The 22,398-nt window shown below is 37.6% G+C and overlaps 1 protein-coding gene across 1 annotated transcript; it reads right to left on the bottom strand.

Annotated features, from left to right (window-relative positions):
* Positions 1 to 6,449: 6,449 nt before the first annotated feature.
* LOC120528661 lies at positions 6,450 to 15,111 on the bottom strand. The gene is made up of 2 exons (XM_039752821.1): positions 15,077 to 15,111; positions 6,450 to 7,922 (listed from the first exon to the last, which is right to left on the bottom strand). Exon 2 carries the CDS (start codon positions 7,902 to 7,904, stop codon positions 6,663 to 6,665), a length of 1,242 nt encoding a protein of 413 aa, XP_039608755.1. The 5' UTR covers positions 7,905 to 7,922; positions 15,077 to 15,111; the 3' UTR covers positions 6,450 to 6,662.
* Between the last annotated feature and the right edge of the window lie 7,287 nt (positions 15,112 to 22,398).

Raw genomic sequence — 22,398 nt, forward strand, 5'->3', positions numbered from 1 at the left:
AGAATAAAACTGAATAAAAAATATATTCAAGTGACAAGTGACAAGATACCCAGATGGCATGATTCACCAGTGTTTGTGTGTCAGCTTTTATCCCTCCACATCAGAGAATTTTCAGTTACATTGTCTCAAAACACCACTCACATCCACAGTTTTCCCAGTCCCAGTCTCGTTCATGCAAAAGATCTGACACTGTTTTTAAATAAAGAGATGGTATAACAAAACAAGTTTGTTATACCACATCTTTATTTAAAAACTAACAGTGTCAGATTTGGGGTGTGTGTATAAATAATAATAAAACTGAAAAAAAAAAAACGCTAACTTTTACAGATACCATAAATTTACATTAGCTGTTACAGATTCAATCAAATGTATGTATTTATTATACTGTATAATAGTAATAAAAATAACAGCTCACTACTCAAAATGGTATAACGCGGGAATCAAACCCACAATCTCTTGATTAGGAGACAGCGGTTGTTACCGCTGTACCAACCAAACAGACATATCTACCTTGTACCCTAAGCCAGTTTCTTTGTCTTCGGCTGATTGACACATTTGCAAAACAAAGATGCTGATGAAGAGGTTTGGAGGAGTTTAAGGTAGCCCAGCATTACAACTTTTTCTGTATTGCGAACTACTTGCTTATGGATTTGTTTTCGCTATCTTGGTAGACTTCTCTCCATGTTCATAGTAATGATGTCGCAATTTAAAGATAAGTTGTTCTGTTTATTTTGTTGTTTTTTCTTATAAAATGTTTTCTTTGCTCTGTCAAAAGCAAATAATCCTCCAAAGGGATAAATAGAAATTGACCTTAAAATTTACATTTTTTGGACTACAGAGCCCAAACAAGATGCATTTCTATTTGTGGATTTAACAATTCAAAGAACACAATTCTCCTTTCCAAGCCAGCCAGCCATCCATTTTTAACCCTGATTCAAGGTGAGGTTCTAGATCATGGTTAGCCAGTGCCTATCCCAGGCAGCGTTTAGTGCTAGTTGTGGACCAGACCAAACAATGTTTTTTTAATGGTTTTTTTAATTAATTGTAGCAGTGAGCTAAAAGAGTGGATGGATGAGAACAACTTACCTTTGAATAAAGAAAAAACAGAAATCTTATTTATTGGGGGCAACCACAACTGCATTATGTCATTTGTTAACTCAGTGTGCATCATCATTACTTTTACTGAATCGGTACACACATTACACATTATCTTTGACTCTAGCATGTCACTTAAAAAGCACATTACAAAACTATACAAAACATGTTTTTTCCATCTTAAACCTGTTGGAAAATTAAGGCATTTTCTAAATATACAGCATACTGATAAATTAATTCATGCATTCATTTTTATTAGGATTGACTATTGCAATGCGATATTCACTGGCTGCTCAAATCATTCTTTATACAGCTTTCAGTCTATTCAAAATGCTGCTGCAAGATTCATTACAAGAACAAGTAAATAAAATCATATACTGTATTTACTGTAACTAGGCTTAAGGGATTTTAGTGCTTTAAATGGACAAGACCCTGCTTACTTTTCTGAACTTGTGTTTAACAGTAGACCCTCAATTTAACAGACTAATTGGAGGAATGTATGTCTGTCATTGCCAAAAGTAAATAAAATTGAATGTGTTTTAATCGTATTAATAATTAAATTACAATATACAGGATGTATGTGTAAGTATGAATAATATATTACAGTAAGGTAAAGTTAGTATTGTACTCGTATACCTGTTGTCACATTTGTGCACCTTGGGGATAGCTTAAAGTTTTTGGTGGTGGTAATTCCTTGCTAGTCCATCAGGTGGCATTGTATTCTAACATCTCTTTTCTTCCTCCCTCTACAAACTGAATGATTGACAGTCTAACCACCATTGATGTCATGTCCAGTATCATTCCTACCTTTTTCTGTTTGGCTGGCATTTAACCTGAAGTGTTGCCATGTCAGACTCGTGTCCTTAGGGACATTCTTTTGCTGAAATGCCTCATTTATTTTGTTGTCTTTACATTATATGGGGTCACAATGTCGCCTTAAATCTTTATCTTTATTTTGTCCTCTTTTACATTGTCATCTGGCATGTCTTTCAATGGTACAGAAATAGGGGCACACAAGCAAAATGCTCACTTTGTCACAAAATACATCTTTCATTTAAAATTTATTTTCAGGTATATAGTTTTATTCAAACATATGTTTTACAATCAGCTGCAATATTTCACAATTAAGTACAATCTTTGTGCAGCACTCCAATTTCATTCCTTTATCCCCCGAGTACTTAAGGATCAACAAGTATCAAGTATTAATCGGAAAATAAAAGTCCCAATTATGTAAAAGACTCAAACAACCAAAACATAAATAATTAAATAGAACAAACTGCAAAGACAGTCTGATGTTGATGGTACTTGCCACTAATCACTCCCTGTCCATTACAGCTCCCCACCTCAATGTTTTAGTACCCTGAGCTCAACACCAAATGGGGTGCATAGCTTAACTGGAAAAAGCTTATTTATTTCTTTGTCATTTTCACATACTCTATTTGTAGTGGAAAATGTTTCGTTCAGGTCAGAAATGTATTGTCCTTTAAATTCTAACTCTATTAAATTGAAGTCAGTTAAATCAAATGTCTTCTGTACTTGTAAGCCAGAGCATGCATTAGGCCCCTAAGATACCAGCCTACTTAAGATTCCAAGAATTAGTAGTAGTAGGAAGTCAGGCTTTTAGTTACAGGATACCAAAGTTGTGAAACATTCTGGCTGAAGAATCACTACTTTAGTCTGGCGTACCCTGACTAGAGCTGCTGATTAACTGTCCATACTGCATCTCTCTCTGTTTGTTTTCATTTGTAAAAAAACATAAGCATTAATGAACCATCACTAACCTCCCTCTATTCTATTTCTCTTCTTGATATGGTGTGTCACTTGGTGCCACTTCTCTACTGACAAGCTGTGTTCCTGCCCATGAAAAGTCACCTGCGATACTGACAGCCTTAAAATCATAGGAAACAAAGATTCTGTCATCAGAGTGAATGGCCCAACACAGAGTCTATTATAGAATGACCAGGAGGACTCTGAGCCTGTCTGACTTTGTTTTTGAGTTTCTCTCTTACAATTGACCGTGAATCCCCCAGAGTTTTATTCTCTCCAGGGATATTGCTTACTGGATTTATGTTTTCCATTTTTCATTGTCAACTGGTTATGTTATTTAGTTTCAAACTAATTTCAAAATCAAATCAAAATGTATTTATAAAGCACAATTTTAAACACCATAAGTGTAAACCAATGTGCTATACAATAAAATCAAAAAATATAAATAATAAATCAGTAAACAAACAAAAGGACAAATATTATATAAATACTAAAACAAATAAGTTAAAGGAACTGATTAGAGGATAAACAATTTACAGAAAAACAATGAATATGAAAAAATAATAAATTATTAATAAAATTGATACCAGAGTTACTCATATGCATCCATCCATCCATCAATTATCCAACCCTCTATATCCTAACTACTGGGTCACGGGGGTCTGCTGGAGCCAATACCATCCAACACAGGGCGCAAGGCAGGAAACAAACCCCAGGCAGGGTGCCAGCCCACCAAAGTATTCGCATACAGTCAAAAGCAATTCAAAACATGTGAGTTTTAAGTCTTGATTTAAACATTTGAGTTGATGATGCTGACCTTATTTCAATTGGCAGAACATTCCATAACGTTGGTGCTAGGATTATAAAGGCACGATCACCCCTTGTCTTCATCTTAGACCTTCGGCACGATCAACAATGAACATGGGGAGTGGACTGGTGTATATGGGACCAGCAACTCAGACAGATAGGATGGGGCAGCACCATTTAGTGAATTTGTGTCTGTATGTACTCATTGTGTAATTAGTAAATGTTTAATTTGCATTTTATTTGAGAACTTGTCACAGAACTGTGCATGTGCACTCAGCAAAAAGTGCTTTATAAAAATAAACTGAATTGGATTGATTTGGGGCAGCACGGTGGCACAGTGGGTAGCGCTGCTGCCTGCGTGGAGTTTGCATGTTCTCCCCGTGTCTGCGTTGGTTTCCTCCGGGTGCTCTGGTTTCCTCCTGCAGTCCAAAGACATGCAGGTTAGGTTCATTGGCGATTTGAAATTGTCCCTAGTGTGTGGGTGTGTGTGTGTGTGCCTTGCGGAGGGCTGGCGCCCTGTCCAGGGTTTGTTTCCTGCCTTGCACCCTGTGTTGGCTGGGATTGGCTGCAGCAGACCCCCGTGACCCTGTAGTTGGGATTCAGTGGGTTGGATAATGGATGGATGGATGGATTGATTTGAAGCTGAAGAATCAAGAACAAACTCACATGGATACTAGGAAAATGGGAATACTGAACACGGACACCAGAGAGGCTGGGAATTGGATCTGGCTCCCTGGAGTTGTGAGGCATTGGCATCAACCACTGTCCCAATTGAAAATGGGTCAGGAGGCACGTGAATGCTAAAGAGATGGCCACATCTTCGGCGTCAAAAATGTTAACATGAAAAGATATAAAGTTGTTAGAATATATCATTCATACAAAAAGAAGCCTCCACAAACACTGATGCTGCCACCACCACGCTTCAGGGAGATACAGGGTGTTTTTGATAATGTGCATTGTTCAAACATCAGGCATTTTGTCTAGTGGCTAAACCTCACTTTTTTTTTCTCTCATTAAACCTAAGATCTGCAGTGGGCTGGCGCCCTGCCTGGGATTTGTTCCTGCCTTGCGCCCTGTGTTGGCTGGGATTGGCTCCAGCAGACCCCCGTGACCCTGTGTTAGTATATAGCGGGTTGGATAATGGATGAATGGATGGATAGACCTAAGATCTTCATCCAGCAGATTTCAGTTCCCCATGTTTCTCCAGATATCCTGTGTGTTTTGTCTCTTTGCCACTCTCCCATAAAGCTGTAATTGGTGAAGCACCTGGCCAACAGTTGCTGTCTTCACAGTCTCTCCAGTTTTATCCGCTGTACCTTGTAACTATTTCAGAGTTCACATAAGTCTCTTGATGGCCTCCCTTACTTGTCTTCTTCTTGCCCGTTCACTCAGTTTTTGTAGATGGCCTGGTATGAGCAGATTTCCAGCTTTGTGATACTCTTTTGTTTTATTAGTGACTGATTTCACTGGATATAGTACACTAATCTGGAAATTTTCTTGTCTTCATCCCCTTACTTGTCCTTTTCAATCACATTTTCACTGAGTTACTTGGAGTGTTCTTTTGTCTTCATTGTGTAAGATGGCTTATGATACTGCCTCATCACAAGATGGACCTTCCACATATTGTACAGTCTCCAGCAATCTCCAGACAGATGGTCTCTGTTGAACTAATAATGGAACTTCTAAAACCAATTGGCTACACTAATGGTGAGTTTGGTGTGTCCTATTAAAGGGGGTGATCAACTATAAAATGTTTTATATTTGTAACTCATTTAGATCACTTTGCAGAGGTCTGATTTCACTTTGACATTTAAGAGTCATTTTTGGTTGTCCAATGTCAAAATAAGTCAAATTAAATCTGAGGTGCTTCAATGTTGTATAACAAAACATGACTAATTTATGTTAACATAAAAGATGGGATGCAAGACAGAATGAACAAATACACAGGCTGCTCTTACTTTGTTTAGAAGGTTTATAAAATTTCTCAGTTAGGTTTTTAATTTGTAGTTTTAGAAAGATATCTCTTTCAGCTTGTCCTTGTTATATTACAGGACAACACATGCTTCAAGATCAAGTGAAGATATTTATGATGGAACTCTGCCTTTCCTTGTAGTTCTTTGTTTGTGTTTGCAATGTGGAGGTGTCTTCCTCAGCTTAATTTGTATGTTGGACTTTTTTTTGATTCCCCTGCAATTTCATATGGAAAAGCACAATGCTTTCTGGCTCAAAATGTTGAAGGTTTACATTCCCTGCTTGATATAAGGCTTCTTCCCAAAGATTGTGTACACTCTTTGGACCAGAGCGTGGACTTGGTTGATATTAGAGATAGTTACCCCACTCCATGATGTTCTTGGGCATTTTTAAATGTCTAGATTCAAGGGTTCTAAGGGGAGTAGAATACAGGTGCATAGACAATGCCTTGAATTTCTAAAGAAGAGATGCTTGCAACTAGTTTATATTTATCCCTGTGAGAATAAATATGTGCCTTGCAATTTACTAGTGACTGGAGTAGAGTTTGATCTTGATGGGAATGTTGTTGGCCCTCACGACTCTTCAATGGTTGTGGATACACTTTTATAGTTACCATTCTGAGCTTCATCTCCTACCACCATCCAAAGAATGTTGTCCAGAGAATTCAGTAAGTGAATGGATGAACAGAAAACAAAAGCTCAATATGTGATGGAAGGAGGTAGGAACATTACACATTTCTTTCAAGTTTAATATTCAAAGTACATTTGCTATAAATATGTTATCAAGTATGATCATTTCATGTAGGTGTAAAGAAGCTTTATTCTAATGAAAATGCAGGAGCAGTACAAAAAAGGTAAAAGTAACTTTTCAGTACCTTTACAATGCAGTGCTATATGCATACAACTAATTTCTGTAAGAATGAACACACATTGATAAATTTCAAGCACAATTTGAACAGAGAAGCTAAAGAATGATAAAGAATATGTAAGAGTAAACTTCCATGTTTCAACTGATAACGTTGTTTACTGTACCTCCATTAGTTTAACTGGGGCTTGCCTAAGAATGCTTTCAGAAAATGCTCTGCGGAAATATTTCTCAGGAATATTTTTCCCTATAGGAATTAGAATCTCGGAAATGGTAGTGCCCTGTTTAGGAACACTTTTAAAATTGACTCTAATCTGGAGGTTGTAGTAATGCACTTCACTGACAACAGATTCATGAAGATCAATGCTCAGGTTGCCTTCTTTGATTAAGTTAGTGCGGTTTTGACTTTGTAAGAGACCGTTATGCCAACGAGCAATCAAATTGATAGCAGTTTCCAGGTAGGGTGTGCCATCCAATAATTCAGTAGCAGCCTGCATCTCAAATCTAATATGTCTTGTGTTCAACCCATTACCAGTTGTACAGATAAGTTCTGTGTTCAATAAAAAATTACTTGCTGTAGTATAGACACACTCCCCCTCTACTACTGGCCCACAAGAGTTCCAACTTGTTTCAGTCCTGCACCAATAGTAGCTCTCACCATTCAGTCCACATTTGTGATCTTCGCTGCATTGTTTTTTTCTGAAGGTGACATCTGGACTTGGAGAGCAGTAGTCCCACCCTTTCAAAGTGTGACACCAATAATAACCACTATGATATGTAGAACATTCATCCTGACATACAAGTTTGTAGGAAGAGCTTACATATACTAAATCTCTTTCATGCACCTTTCCACAAATCTCCCAGTTACCATTTTCTAAATAACACTCAGTGCTTTTCTTAGATTTGTCACTGTATTCACAGGGATGTCCATAGTAACATTTGTTTCCATAAATGCTCAGACCTGGTTTAGGTGAGCAGTAGTCCCAACCTTTCCTTGTGTTACACCAATAATAAGATGTTGATCCATGTTTATCACATTTATTCTGACAGGGAATATGGTACGTTGCAGTCAAATGCTCCAAGAACTCTTTCACTTCTCCACAATAACCCCATTCATTCCATTGACCTTCGACATAACACCAGTAGTAATCTTTGTCATACTTATTACATGGTTTATCCTGCCTGCATTTCCTTCCTTGATAGTCAACTCCTTCCTGAGGAGAGCAATACATGGAAGCATAATGACCATCTTGCTGAACACCTGTGCAAACGTAATGAGTGTTGCTTAGTTTACAAGCACTAACACAATGGGATCCCAGAGAGGTATAATGGGACTTAGTCAGAACATTGTGCAGTTGAGCGATCAGAAGTAAACTGATGGCCAGTACGTGCCACATCATGAGACAGCTGATGTTCCTCTGAAATGAAAGCAAAAGTGAAATATTACTTTATACAGGTTTCCACAAAACCTATTCTGAGAAGACTAATCATTATTAAGTTAAAGAGCATTTTGTTTGAAATGTCTTCTCAAAGAGGAATTCAATCCAATGTAAATGTGTCTTTAAAGTGTACATGGCTTATTTACACTGCTTTCTTCAATATGAGTTGCAATAGGAAAGCCAGTCCCTTTCCTTTTCATTCAAATGTACCAAAATCACAGTAGTTGGTAAGTTCTAAAACCTTCTCAAAATACATGTAAGTGACATTTACAAACAAGTCATTTGACTTGTATGTTCATAGATGAATAGGTTAGAAATAGAGAGGTTGTCTTTCCTATCATTCAATTTCTGATTTGTAAAAATGAACCCAGTTATTGAAACCTAATTAAATAATGTACATACCATTTCTTTAATGACTGTTACGGAATTATTTTTGTAAACTTTTCTACTGTATCATTGGAACACCACAACTGGGGAATTTTGTTTGATGAGAGGAAACTGATCACCATGGTGGGTCAGATGAGATATTTAATGCTATTAGTCTGAAAAAATGAATTAACCGGACAAAATGGATTTCTGTGATCTGGCTTATAGGTTTAGGCATATTATCCTTTTTTTGGGTACAAGAGTTCCTGTGTTCAAATCCTGACATCTTTTAGCAGCCCTGTACAACCCCAGCATTTTGGGTTTGAATCCAGTGCCCTGTTGTTGCTCATGTTTTGTTTGCATGGGGTCTCCATTTTTCCTCGCAGGTTCTGAAGCACATGCTAGCAAGACATGAGTGGAAACTCGAAACTGAACCTGAGTTTTGGTGTTGGTGCAGGAGTTTATGATGAGATCGACTAAGGTCTGGTTAAGGACTGTTTCCTGCCTTGTATCTAGTGCATTTGGAATATGCCACCATAACCCTGAGGTAGACAAGTCTACTTTTAGAATATTATGTTATGTTATATTTCAGCACACTTTTATCTTCTTCTTTTCCTTTGAAAAGAAATTGCTCCATCATTCCCAGGAAAAGAGCTGTAATTGTAACTGAGATAACCTGTCCTTAACCTCATTGGCATTAACACTAAGTGTTTTTCAAGTTACACTGTTATGGTTCAATCTAAAGTGTTAAGACTGAATAATGCTTGGGATGTTGTTGCCATCTAGTGGTTAAAATAACATCATGCTGCAAAAAACTCTATTTCTATGTGTTTCTCCACTTCATGGTAACTTATCAATATTCATGAGTGGAACGGGAGCCTCCAGGCAAAATACAGAATGGTTTGTATACAAGAACCTAATATGCCAGTTTAAAAACAAACTGTTAATGGAACCATTTGTTGATTCGAGTGATAGTGATGACAATGTGAACAGGTCATCAGACGGCGATAGTGGAACTGATGCATTTAGCACTGTATGACTGACCCACTGCAATCCTCCAGGTGACTTCAGTTGTGCAGAGCTACAGTATGGTGCTCTATCTTTGTGTCAAAAAGGTAGAATGATTATGTTCAAGTGCAAGGACGAGAAAGGTTTTGGCAAATACGTGGCACTTACCCTGTGGTCTGACTATGGACCCCAGTGCAGTGACAGGGACACACAGTGACTGCGCTGCAAAAATGGTGCCATCCTTTTGATTGAGATGTAAACTGAGATACTGACCCTCTGTGGTCATAAATATCCCTGAGCAACTTTTGTAAAAAGTAGTGTTTTTCCCAATATATAAGCCAAATTGTCCACCATGGTCTGGTCATCCTGACCCCATAATCATTCCCAGTCCCTACATGTGAGCTATCTCTTTCACCATTTAATATCTAATGTGTGGTGAGTGTACTGGCATAATGGCTGCCATTGTATCATCCAGTTGGATGGTGCACATTGGTGGTGGTTGATGTGGCTCCCCACTCTTTATGTAAAGCGCTTTGAATAGTCAGAAAAGTGCTATATAAATTTAATTCCTTATTCTTCTTGTATAGTAGTGGGTAGCAAAAAAATCTCATTACATCTATTCCAGTGTGGGACCTGGGGCCTCATGCATAACGCCGTGCGTAGAATTCACAATAGTGCATAGTGTACGGACACAAGCAGAAATGTGCGTATGCACAAAAAAATTCACATGCATTAATCTGTGCATTCGCTAACTTCCACATTCTTCCGCTACATAAATCCCAGTCTACAGGAAAAGTAACACACCTGCTGCCACTCCCCAACTCCTCCCACAATTACGCCTCTTTGAATATGAAAACCAATATAAATAGCTCAGTGTTCTGTGAAAAGGCAATGGAAAAAAGCACGGGGGAAAATAGAAGAATTTCAGCAAATACCAAGTGTATGCAAGGAACAACATACTATTTATTGGTTTAAACAGTGGTATACACAACAAAAGGAAGTTGATCGAGTGACATACAGTGTCAGAGAAACTCAAAAGCTCAATTTCACAGTTGCACAGTGCCCCAAAATAAAAAAGAAGTTGTCAGATATCAAAGTCACTGTGAAAAGGCAAGTCGGAGCCCACCATCTGAGTGTCATAGGAAAGCTTATTAGGGTACAGAGAAAAGAAAAAAAATAGGGACACAGTATGAAAAAGGCACTTTAATCACATATTTTATTTTTTCATTAACAGAACATCATAAACTTCATCTTAAAGTCATTTAATTTACTAGTTTCTCAAATAATATCGTAACTAAAGTATCACGTTAAATGCTTTGTTTTGTATGTGTCCTTCTATGTGCTCTATGTGTGCTTCTTAAACGGGCTTTCTCTTCCTTCAACAGGACACAGAATCCATTACAATCATGATATTACAGCTCTCTGAATAATTTAAATACTGAGATGTATACTTGATATCATTTTCATGATGATAGGAATTAAAGAATGATATCAAACATGTGAACACAGTGGCGTAGTGATAGTAACAAGCTGGCGCCCTGTCTAGAGATTGTTCCTGCATCATGCAAGATGCTTGCTGTGCCATGTGCGACCTTCGTTGAAATAAATTCTTACAGTAGTACTGTCTCTCTCAAACGTACTAACCCCCAATTCCTGTCCTTCCTTTTCTTTCTCCAAGTACCCAATCTCCACACAATCAGCTCAGTAATAGATGTTAAGCCATCTGTAAGCTTATAACTCCGATTCTTCAAATCTTATAAGAAACATTGAAATATCTTCATAGTATGTGTTTAATTATTCCATCCATCTATCCATCCAGTGTCACGCCAGCCCCAGCAAGAATACAGCGCGAAGCAGGAACATTCCGTGAAGGGGGCACCAGCTCCTTGCTAGTGCTGTGACACCTGTCCTCACATGTTTAATTATTAAAAATATAGATTAATCAAATTATGTTAACATTTTATCTGTATAATGTAATAAACATATTTTGCTGCACTTCATCTTAAAAATTATATCGTCGTCATATGTAAATATGCGCTAAAGAGGTGCAGGTTGTGGAATATTATAACTGTATCGCAAGTTTACAGTGAGGTACAAACAGTTCTACAAGGAGCACTTGATGGACTGATTGAGTGCATTTAGAGTTCTTGGTATGAAACTGTTTCTGAACCGCGAGGTCAGTACAGGAAAGGCTCTGAAGCGTCTGCCGTGTGAGAGCAGTTCAAATAGGCAGCATGGCCGAGGCAGCGTGTGCTTGATGATGTATACTGATGATTCTTTTTCTGGTCAGCTGCTGTAGAGCTGTGATTCCACACTCAGATACAGTGATATAAATACTCCGAGTGGTGCAGTGAGAGTAATATGGAAAAAGATGATCCGCTGTGGCAACCCCTAACGGGAGCAGCTGAAAGAAGAAGAAGATGCAGTGAGAGTAACAACGTTAAAACAGCTATGGTATTTGGAATAGTTTGGAATAGTATTGTTGCAGTTTAATTATAATCAGATGCCTTAAACTAATAAACAATATGCAGTTAATTTCAGTGTATACGATGTGGATCTAAACAAGAAAGGGAAACCACACTGGAACAAAAGCACTGCTTTGACGCTGGGTGCTGCCAGTTTGCAAAACTGAGTGGAGAACTTGTGTATGCCAAGGATTGAGCTAGCGTGAAAATGTGTGTGGCTTAACGCCAAGTTTAGTTTTTATATATCGCGATTTGAGCATGGAAACGGGAGTATGCACCGTTTATACATGAGGCCTCTGGTGGTAAGAACTGTAGAAAAACTCTACTATTTTATTCACAAAGATCAAATGAGAAGTCCTTTCCGCCGTGTAAAGGAGGCACCATGCACATTAAGCACCTAATATGTACACATACACACTGATATCAGGCTTCCTGGCATAAATAATTTCTTACAGACCACTTTATATTTTCTTTAGCCTAAGTTTTACATGCCAAATTGCCAATGGCACTATTTAATAAAAAAATAATAACTTTTAACTATTAATTTGTTAATATGTAAATATGAATGGTGCAGTGTCGAGGTGTTAGTGCTGCAGTCTCTCAGTAAGAAGACCGGGGTTATCACCCCAGGTTCTTCCTGGCTGAAGTTTGTATGTTCTCTCCAAGTCTATGAAGGTTTCCTCCAGGTGCTAAGGTTCCCTCCCTCAGTCCCACAGGTTAAGAGGAACGTCTTGTGGGATTGTGGTGGGAGTTTGATTGTGTTTACCCTATGATGGGCTGATGCCCTGTCCAGTGATCATTTTTGCCTTGCAGCTTCTGCTTGCTGGGATAGGCCCCATTACCCAACTCAGGATTAAGTTGGTTTTAAAAATGGTATGGAATATTTAAAGGCACTATATAAAGCCCAAACCTGGGGCCTTATGTATAAACGGGGCGTATGCACAAAAATGTTACATACCCATTTCCACACTCACATAGCAATGTATAAAAACTAATCTTGGAGTAGGGCCTCACACATTCTCACACCAGCTCGAACCATTGCATATACAAGTTTTCAGCTCAGTTTTGTAAACTGGCGGCACCCAGCATCAATGCACACAGTCTATTTGAACTTATCCCTTAAGGCAAACGCTTCAGAGCCTTTCCTGGACCTCATGGTTCAAAAGCAATTTTATCACAAGAGCTCTTAGTGCACTCAATCATTCCATCAAGTGCTCCTGGTAGAACTGTTTGTACTTATAAGTACAATTATCTCACTGTAAACTTGCACTACAGTTGTAATATTAACTAAGCCACTTCATGAAACATTGCACTATACGTACATATATATTGTGCTTATGTTTTTGTATATTTCTCATTTTTTTATCATATTATTATTATTATTACAGCTATGTTATCATTTTATAGGAAAATATGTTTATGGAGGATTGGCATATTGAATCTCATTGTACCTTACAATAACAATAAAGGAATTCAATTAAATAGAAGAGAGCATGTATTTACAGATGATGACAACTGGCTTCTAAGTCGATTTAGATTTCCAAATGCCATCTTCTTGGTGCTCTTGATATCATTTTAAGAAGAAATGCAGTAAAGTATGTATATTACATTATACAGATAAACTTTTAACTTCATTTAAATAATTTATACTATTAATAATTAAACTTCAGTGCGCAGTGGCACAGCGGTACAGATGAGCTGGTACTCTGTTCAAGGATTGTTCCTGCCTCATGCTTTATTCTTGCTGGGACTGGCTCGACCCTGGATGGACAGAATAATTAAACACGTACTATGAATATATTTCAGTGTTCCTTAAAAGTTTTGAAGAAATGGCATTCTAAGCTTACAGATGGCTTGACATTTATTGCAGAGGTTGTGTGGCGATTGGTTATTTGGAGAAAGAAAAGGAAGGACAGGAATTGGGTGTTAATACGTTTCAAAGAGACAGTACTGCTGCCATAAATTATTTCATTGAGAGTCGCACAGCAAGCATGTCACGGGAGGCAGGAACAATCACTGGATCGTGCCCCCATGTTTAACAAATGCTTTATTTCCTATCACCATGAAAATGATATCAAGTATGCATCTTAGTATTTAAATTGATTAGGGAGCTGTAATATCATGAATGTAATGCATTCTTTGTCCTGTGGGCGTAAGAGAAAGCCCTTCATAGTGATTCATAAACAGAGTACATAGAAGAACTCAGAATACAAAGCATTTAACGTGCTACTTTAGTTATGACGGGATTTGAGAAGCTAGTAAATGAAACGATTTTAAGATGAAGTTTATGACGTTCTAGTTTAATGACAAAAAAAAAACTACGTGATTAAACTGGTAATTTCAAAATTAAAGTTAACATTTTGACCTTTATATCCACTGTGTTCCCATTTCTTTTTCTTTTCTTTGTACCCTAATACACTTCTACATGATACTCAGACAGTGGGCTATGACTTACCTTTTCACAATGACTTTGATATCTGACCACTTCTTTTTTATTGTAGGCAGTGTCTGACATTCTATGTCACTCGATCACCTTCCTTTTGTTGTTTGTACCACTGCGTAAACCAACAAATAGTACATTTTTCCTTGCCTTCACTTTGTGTTCTCTGAAATTCTTCTTTCCCTGTGATTTTGCCATTATCTTTTCACAGAATACAAAACATAAGGGGCTATTTATATTGATTTGCATATTCAGAGCGGTGTAATTCTGGAAGGAGCCGGGGAGGGGCGGAAGGCACGTTCAGTTGTGTTACATTTCACTCTGACTGGGATTTATGGAGCAGCAGAACGTGGAAGTTTGCGTACGCACAGATTTTAGTGTGAATTTTAAGCATGGAGTTATACATGAGGCCCCAGGTGTTTACATATGCAGTATACTTTCAGTTTCATTTTAAAATCCTAGATAAAATGTGTGTATTTGTGTTTTCAACATTTTTATCAAGTATGTGAGTTCCATCTGTTTTTTTTTTGGGTCATCAAACATTAATGAGTTCATCTGATGAATCAATTATAATATTTACCAGCTCTATTAAAACAATTATAATTGCAATTATTATAATTAATGATCACTAATGTTATAGCACTTAAAAAATAACAAATGTGATAAATATTTAAAATCTATGCAATCATTTATGCTGTTGCTCTACATTTAATGCTGATGACTAAAGAGATTACAAAATTACTAATAACAAATCTATAGAAAACAGAATATTGCCTGCATCACACTTTTTCTGATATGTCTAATTTCATATTGGTATACGGATGTATTTATATATTGAGAATAATCATCTTTACCTGAATGCCGTCCTGTTATTGCCAGAGTTATAAAGATGGATGTCAAAGCACCAACTGCCTGCTTCATTGTCCTTTTTATAGCTGCAAGTCGCAAATGTCGTAACACTTTCTGGCTACTTTACTCATCCTAACAATTTATTCTGAGTCACTTCATTTTGGGTTCCCCACCTAAAGTCTACACATCATCTTGAAAGCTACCCCTTTGGTGAAACAAGGGTAGGTCATTTGAGTTTTGAAATTTAAAAGAATTATTTTGAGAGAGTAATTAATATACATGGAGCAAGACTTCAAAAGAAAAGATTTGTCCTTTTTAACATTCAATGGCCACATAAAAAAACTAAAAGATAAATGCATGCTCTTGCCAAAATGTTTCAAGGGAACATTACACTTCACCCGACATGATAGAAAATATCTGTATAACATTTAAACTACTTATTACTTTCTCTGTAAAAGCCATTCAAGCAACTACTTTATCTGAGATATTGTAATCCTCTTGAAAATCAGAACTCAGGAGGTGACTAAATTAAATTTTACTAATGGAGCTAACTTTGTAAGTGGCCAAAGTTTACCTTCTCTTCTTGTTAAAATATGTGAATATTCTATTCAAGTTTCTAGGATTTGTGGGGTATAATGTAGTAGTATCTGTACTAGTAGTAGCATTATCACGTGAGAAACACAGAGAGACAACCTAGGAGGTACGTGTACAGCAAAAAAAAACACTCCTAGAGCATATCATCCCTGTGCCAAGCACATACCTTTGCTTGGACCCCATCATCCGGTGTTCTTTTCTCCCAGACTACCTTGTCATTCCCTGAATCAACTTAGTTGCCGATGACAACATCATGCGCCTGACTCCTTGCTGTTTTCCTGATCTGCCTTCCTGATCTGTTAGGCAAGGTTTGAAGCCATCCCTCACAAATATATAAACTCTTTGTAAGCTGAAAACACTCACCTGGGAGAAGTGAGGAAGGGAAGTGTCATATTATTGGAGCTGCAAAGTGTTTGTGGCAATAAATCTACAGTATATATTAGCATTAGGAATTGTGCTGTTGTGTCTGAGGTTTGGGGTGCTGCAATACCTCCTAGTGGTTCACAATATATGTAAAGGATGAATTTCAATTACATAAAAGTAAAATAAAATTTATTCTGCATCTACATGTTTTGAATGTTACTTCATATTTCATTTATACAAGTTTGAATCGTTTGCCACAATTTCTTAAATTAAAAGTGGAATATTTCATGGTTACCCTGAATTTCATTAATATTACTCTAAAATGACTTTCAGCAGAATAAACTTACACACAGATTTTATAATCTAACTTTCACCTTCCTTTGATGTATAGCAAAAGGCCTATTCACCAGATGTCCTACATTTTCTTAAAGAGTCACATTTAGTACTCTTTATCATGAATAAGGGCAAAGCTCCTGGCATTGATGGACATTAAACCTATTTCAGAGCATTTACTATTACCTTTAATTTAAATGCTTCACTCATTCATTTCTTGCTGTCTTTTCCATCTTACTCTGAGTGTCACACTTAATACTCCACTACTAAAACGCACCCTGTACACTATATTGTGTCAGAATTGTAGACCCTTCTCTCTCATGAATGCAGACATAAAGTTTTTTGTAACAGTTTTAGTGCTTCATCTTCACAAGGTTATTAATAAAACTGTCAGCCCAAATCAAAATAACATTATTACACTGCAAAAAAATGCATATGCACAAATTAGACAAAACAATCTTTAAATGGGAATTGTTTTGCTTTTATTTAGTAAACATTAAATAGACTAAATAATCATAAATACAAATAAGAAAAACAAGATTTAATGTCACGATGTAAATCCTTTTCACTTGCTTAGTTTTTGTTTTTTGCAGTGGTTCTAGCATATCCTCATATGATTTATACAGGTCCCCATTGGTGCTTGCCTTTTTTGTCTCTTCCTATTCAAATTACATCAATCAAAATTAATGTTTTACCCCACTTGAGCCTCTCTCCAATCATATTACTGATGTAATGTGAAGGTCCAACTCTTTACATTATCCGGGTAGGCAACTATAGTTAAAAAGTATGTGGACACCTGATCACATGTGTTTCTTGGACAACCAATTATAGAAGTATGACCATTGAAACTGAGTTATCTGAGGCTATAACAGCCTTCAGTGTTCTGGGAAGACTTTCCAAAATGTTTTGGAAAGTGTATATACTGTAGGTATTTGTACTCATTTATCCAAAAGAGCATTTTTGACACTCGGTACTGATGTTGGAAGAAATTACCTGGCTTGCAATAGGCATTCCAATTCATCCCAGACATGTTCAGTAGATTTGGGGCCAGGGTTCTGTGCAGGCCAGTCAAGTTCCTCCATGTCTTTATGGACCTGACGGAGTATTGCTGGAACTGAAAAGAGTCCTCCACAAAATGTTACCACAACATTTTAAGTGCACAGTCAACTTTAATGTCTGTTTATGCTGTAGTATTAACAGTGCCCTTCTCTGAACATAAAAGCCTAGCCAAAACATTTAAAAACAAACCCACATCATTATCCATCTTCCACTAAAATTTACAGTAGGCATTATTCAGTCTAGAAGGTAGTGTTCTATTGGCATCAACCAAACCCAGGTTGGTCCAATAGACTTCCAGATAGTGAAGCGTGATTAATCACCCCAGAGAACATGTCTATACTGCTTCTGAGTCCAATGGCATCATGCTTTACACCACTTCAGGTGTCACTTGGCATTACACATACTGCTTGGGCATCGAAAACCCATTTTCTGAAGCTCCTAACACACAGTTCTAGAGCTGATGTTATTTCCAGAGGTAGTAGCGTTGAGCCCTGTTGTGAGTGTAGCAACAGAGAATTGAAGATTTTTACGAGCTTTGAGCTTCAGCACTCTTTGGCCCAACTCTCTGAGTCTACCATTTCATGGCTGAGCTATTTTTGCTATTCAATGTTTGCACTTCTCAATTATAGCACATATAGTTAACTGGGGTAAATATAGCACAGCAGAAATTTCCAGACAAAGGTACCATCCTAAAGACAGTGCCATGTTTAAAGTCACAGAGCTCTTTAAGTGTGACCCATTCTACTTCCAATGTCTGTCAATAGAAATTGCACGGCTATGTGCTAATCTGATGCACCTGTTAATAATAAGTGTGGTTGAAACACCTGAAAACAGTTTTTTGGGAAAGGCTCAAATACTTTTGGTCATATAATGTTTACTACTCTTGCAAAATATTGTTAACTTTTCTTCGCCCAACTTAGAATTAGATCATTGGGGTTTTGCCAATTGTCCTGTGCTAGCTGTTATAAATGTGGGTATTAGATCATACTTTATACCATTCCCACTCTACATATTTTGTACAACTATTTTTTGTGTGTTTATGCATGGCCACAGCCATATTGTTTAGAACTGCTATGCCCTTTTCCCTCTGGTCACTCCCTGCCTATACAGGATGGCAGTTTGATATATTCTCTATGCAGCTTTCTGGATTATAAAAACAAGGAATCACTTCTTTACACAAAGAAACTTCTGAGACATGGAGTAGAAAGCAGGAACTTTGACAACTTCTAAGTGGTATCTAGATGAGATATTGGGAAAGTGTACATAGCTATCAGCTATACAGACAAGCAACAAATGGACTGAATGGTTTCCTGTCATTTGTCAGATTTCTAATGTTATTAGGTTCTAATAATCTTTTCAGTAAATTTGAGTATTACAAAACCTTTTTTAGGGAGACCTGAACTTTTTGCATGGTTCTTTTGAGAATGAGTTTGGTTTACATGCTGGTTTTGGCCGTATGGTTTATCTTTTTGCTCAAAACCAGCTAGTTATTTAAACAACATATTTTTCTCATCTCCTGGGGCCTCATGTTTAAATGGTGTGCACACACAAAAATGTTGCGTACGCCTGCTTCCATTTTCACATTATAGATGCATAAAAACTAAACTTTGCGTGAATTAGAATTAGAATTAGAATTAGAACAATCTAGACGAGAACAGGCCATTCAGCCCAACAAAGCTCGCCAGTCCTATCCACTTGCTTCCTCCAAGAAAACATCAAGTCGAGTTTTGAAAGTCCCTAACGTCTTACTGTCTACCACACTACTTGGTAGCTTATTCCAAGTGTCTATCGTTCTTTGTGTAAAGAAAAACTTCCTAATGTTTGTGCGAAATTTACCCTTAACAAGTTTCCAACTGTGTCCCCGTGTTCTTGATGAGCTCATTTTAAAATACAAGTCTCGATCCACTGGACTAATTCCCTTCATAATTTTAAACACTTCAATCATGTCACCTCTTAATCTTCTTTTGCTTAAACTGTAAAGGCTCAGCTCTTTTAATCTTTCCTCATAATTCAACCCCTGTAGACCTGGAATCAGCCTAGTCGCTCTTCTCTGGACCTTTTCTAGTGCTGCTATGTCCTTTTTGTAGCCTGGAGACCAAAACTGCACACAGTACTCAAGATGAGGCCTCACCAGTGCATTATAAAGGTTGAGCATAACCTCCTTGGACTTGTACTCCACAGATCGTGCTATATAACCTAACATTCTGTTAGCCTTCTTAATGGCTTCTGAACACTGTTTGGAAGTTGATAGCTTGGAGTCCACTATGACTCCTAAATCCTTCTCATAAGGTGTACTCTCGATTTTCGACCCCATTGTGTATTCAAACCTAATATTTTTACTTCCTATGTGTAATACTTTACATTTACTGACATTAAATTTCATCTGCCACAAATCTGCCCAAGCCTGTATGCTATCCAAGTCCTTCTGTAATGATATAACGGATTCCAAATTATCTGCTAATCCACCTATCTTGGTATCATCTGCAAACTTAACCAGCTTGTTACTTATATTCCTATCTAAATCATTTATATATATTAAAAATAGCAGCGCCCTAGCACTGACCCCTGTGGAACACCACTCTTAACATCGCCAGTTCTGATGAGGTTCCTCGCACCATCACCCTCTGCTTCCTGTGTCTGAGCCAATTCTGCACCCATCTAAAAACATCACCCTGAATTCCCACTTCTTTTAACTTGATGCCCAACCTCTCATGTGGCACCTTATCAAATGCTTTCTGAAAGTCCAGATAAATAATATCATAAGCTCCACTTTGATCGTATCCTTTTGTTGCCTCCTCATAGAATTCCAACATGTTAGTAAAACACGACCTCCCTCTTCTGAACCCATGCTGACTGTTCAGAATAACTCCTGTCCTTGTCATGTGTTGCTCAATCTTATCCTTAATAATTCCTTCCATTAATTTTCCTGTGATGCTTGTTAAGCTTACTGGCCTATAGTTGCTTGGATCTGCCCTGTCACCCTTTTTATATAATGGGATGATATTTGCCATTTTCCAGTCCTTTGGAATCTCTCCAGTGCACAGTGACTTCCTAAAAATATGTGTCAAGGGTTTATATATGTACTCACTAGCCTCCTTAAGAACACGAGGATAAATATTATCTGGGCCTGGTGATTTGTTTGATTTCATCTTATTTAATCTGAGCAGCACTTCTCCCTCTACAATTTCCAAATCCCTCAGTACCTCCTTAGTAGTTGTTTACCTCTGGCAGGTTATCCACTTGCTCACTTGTAAACACCTCAGAAAAATGTAAGTTTAGGGCATCTGCTATTTCATTGTCTGTATCTTTTAATTCCCTTTTACTATTCCTGATGAACTTGACCTCCTCCTTAACTGTTCTTTTACTACTAAAATACTGAAAGAATCTCTTGGGGTCTTCTTTCGCCTTATCTGCTATATTCCTCTCCAACTGTCTTTTAGCCTCTCTGATATCCTTCTTAATGGTTGCCCTCATTTCTCATACGCGCTACGGTTCTCTTTGCAGTCATTAGTCTTATATGCCTTATACAGCAGTTTTTTCCTTTGCAACTTCTTTTTTAAATCTTTATTAATCCATCGTGGAGTTTTTTAGTTTCCTATTACTTCCAAATTTAGGTATGTATCTGTCCTGCATTACATGTAAAACATTTTTAAACCTGTTCCACTGCTCCTCGACTGTCTCCACATTTAAAAGCTTATCCCAGTCTATCCTACTTAGACTTTGTCGCATCTGCTCAAAATTAGCCCTACTAAAGTTCAACTTAACAATTTTAGTCTTTGCATCTGTACTCTTACAAAATACTGAGAATTGTATTACATTATGGTCACTTGACCCTAGTGGTTCAATCACCTCTACACCCTCAATTCTATCCTGATTATTACAGAATACTAAATCCAGATAGGCTTCACCCCTTGTTAGTGCTTTAACATGCTGTGTTAAAAACAGTCGCGATTACTTCTAAAACTCCTGCTCTTGTGCTCCTCCATCTGTAAGGTTATCCCAGTTAATATTTGGATAATTAAAGTCCCCATGACTATAATATCCCCTGTAAACTTGCCTTTTGATATTACTAAAAGATGTGTGTTGAAATTACTGTCTGAATTGGGTGGTCTATAACACACTCCTAAAATGAGACCCTTTTCCCTAATATTTTCCAGGCGAAGCCACATGTCCTCACTAAGATGGGGCTCATCATCCAACTGAAGATGACTTACATTTAATTCCTGTTTGGCATAAACAGCAACCCCACCTCCTTTTCTGTTCTGTCTATCCTTCCTAAAAATGTGTATCCCTCTATGTTACACTCATCCCCATCTTTGTTATTTAGCCAGGTTTCCGTTATTGCTATAATATCATAATTGTGCTCTGCTACATACAACTCCAACTCACTTACCTTATTTTTGATACTTCTAGCATTAAGGCATATTTTTAATGTGTTAATCCTTCTATCTTTACGTGTTTGCTTAAAATTTACATTACTATGCATTCTTATTTCTACACCATTGTTTGTTCTTCCATGTATAGATCTAAACATGGCCTGTCCTAAACTCCCTGCCCCCCCATTCCCTAGTTTAAACAATCCTCGACTAGCCTACACATAGGCCTCCCCAATACATTGGTGCCCCTCCGGTTCAGATGTAACCCGTCACGGCGGAACAGGTCCCATCTGTTCCAAAAGGAGTCCCAATGCCCCATAAACCTATACCCTTCTACCCTGCACCAAGATTTGAGCCACGCGTTAAGCCTTCTAATCTCCTCAATCTTACCTGGACTGGCGCGTGGCACAGGCAGAACTTCGGAGAAGACTACCTTGTCAGTTCTGCTCCTCAAGCCATGCACATTTTATATGCCAGCCTCACAGCAAAGCATTCGCACATTTTCTGCTCGGTTTTGCAAATTGGCAGCACCCAGTGTCAAAACAGTGCGACTGTTTCTTTGTCATTTACCTTTCTTTTTTAGATTTGCATCCATGACATGG

The sequence above is a fragment of the Polypterus senegalus genome, chromosome 4 (genome assembly GCF_016835505.1).
Source record: "Polypterus senegalus isolate Bchr_013 chromosome 4, ASM1683550v1, whole genome shotgun sequence".
Lineage (NCBI taxonomy): Eukaryota > Metazoa > Chordata > Cladistia > Polypteriformes > Polypteridae > Polypterus > Polypterus senegalus.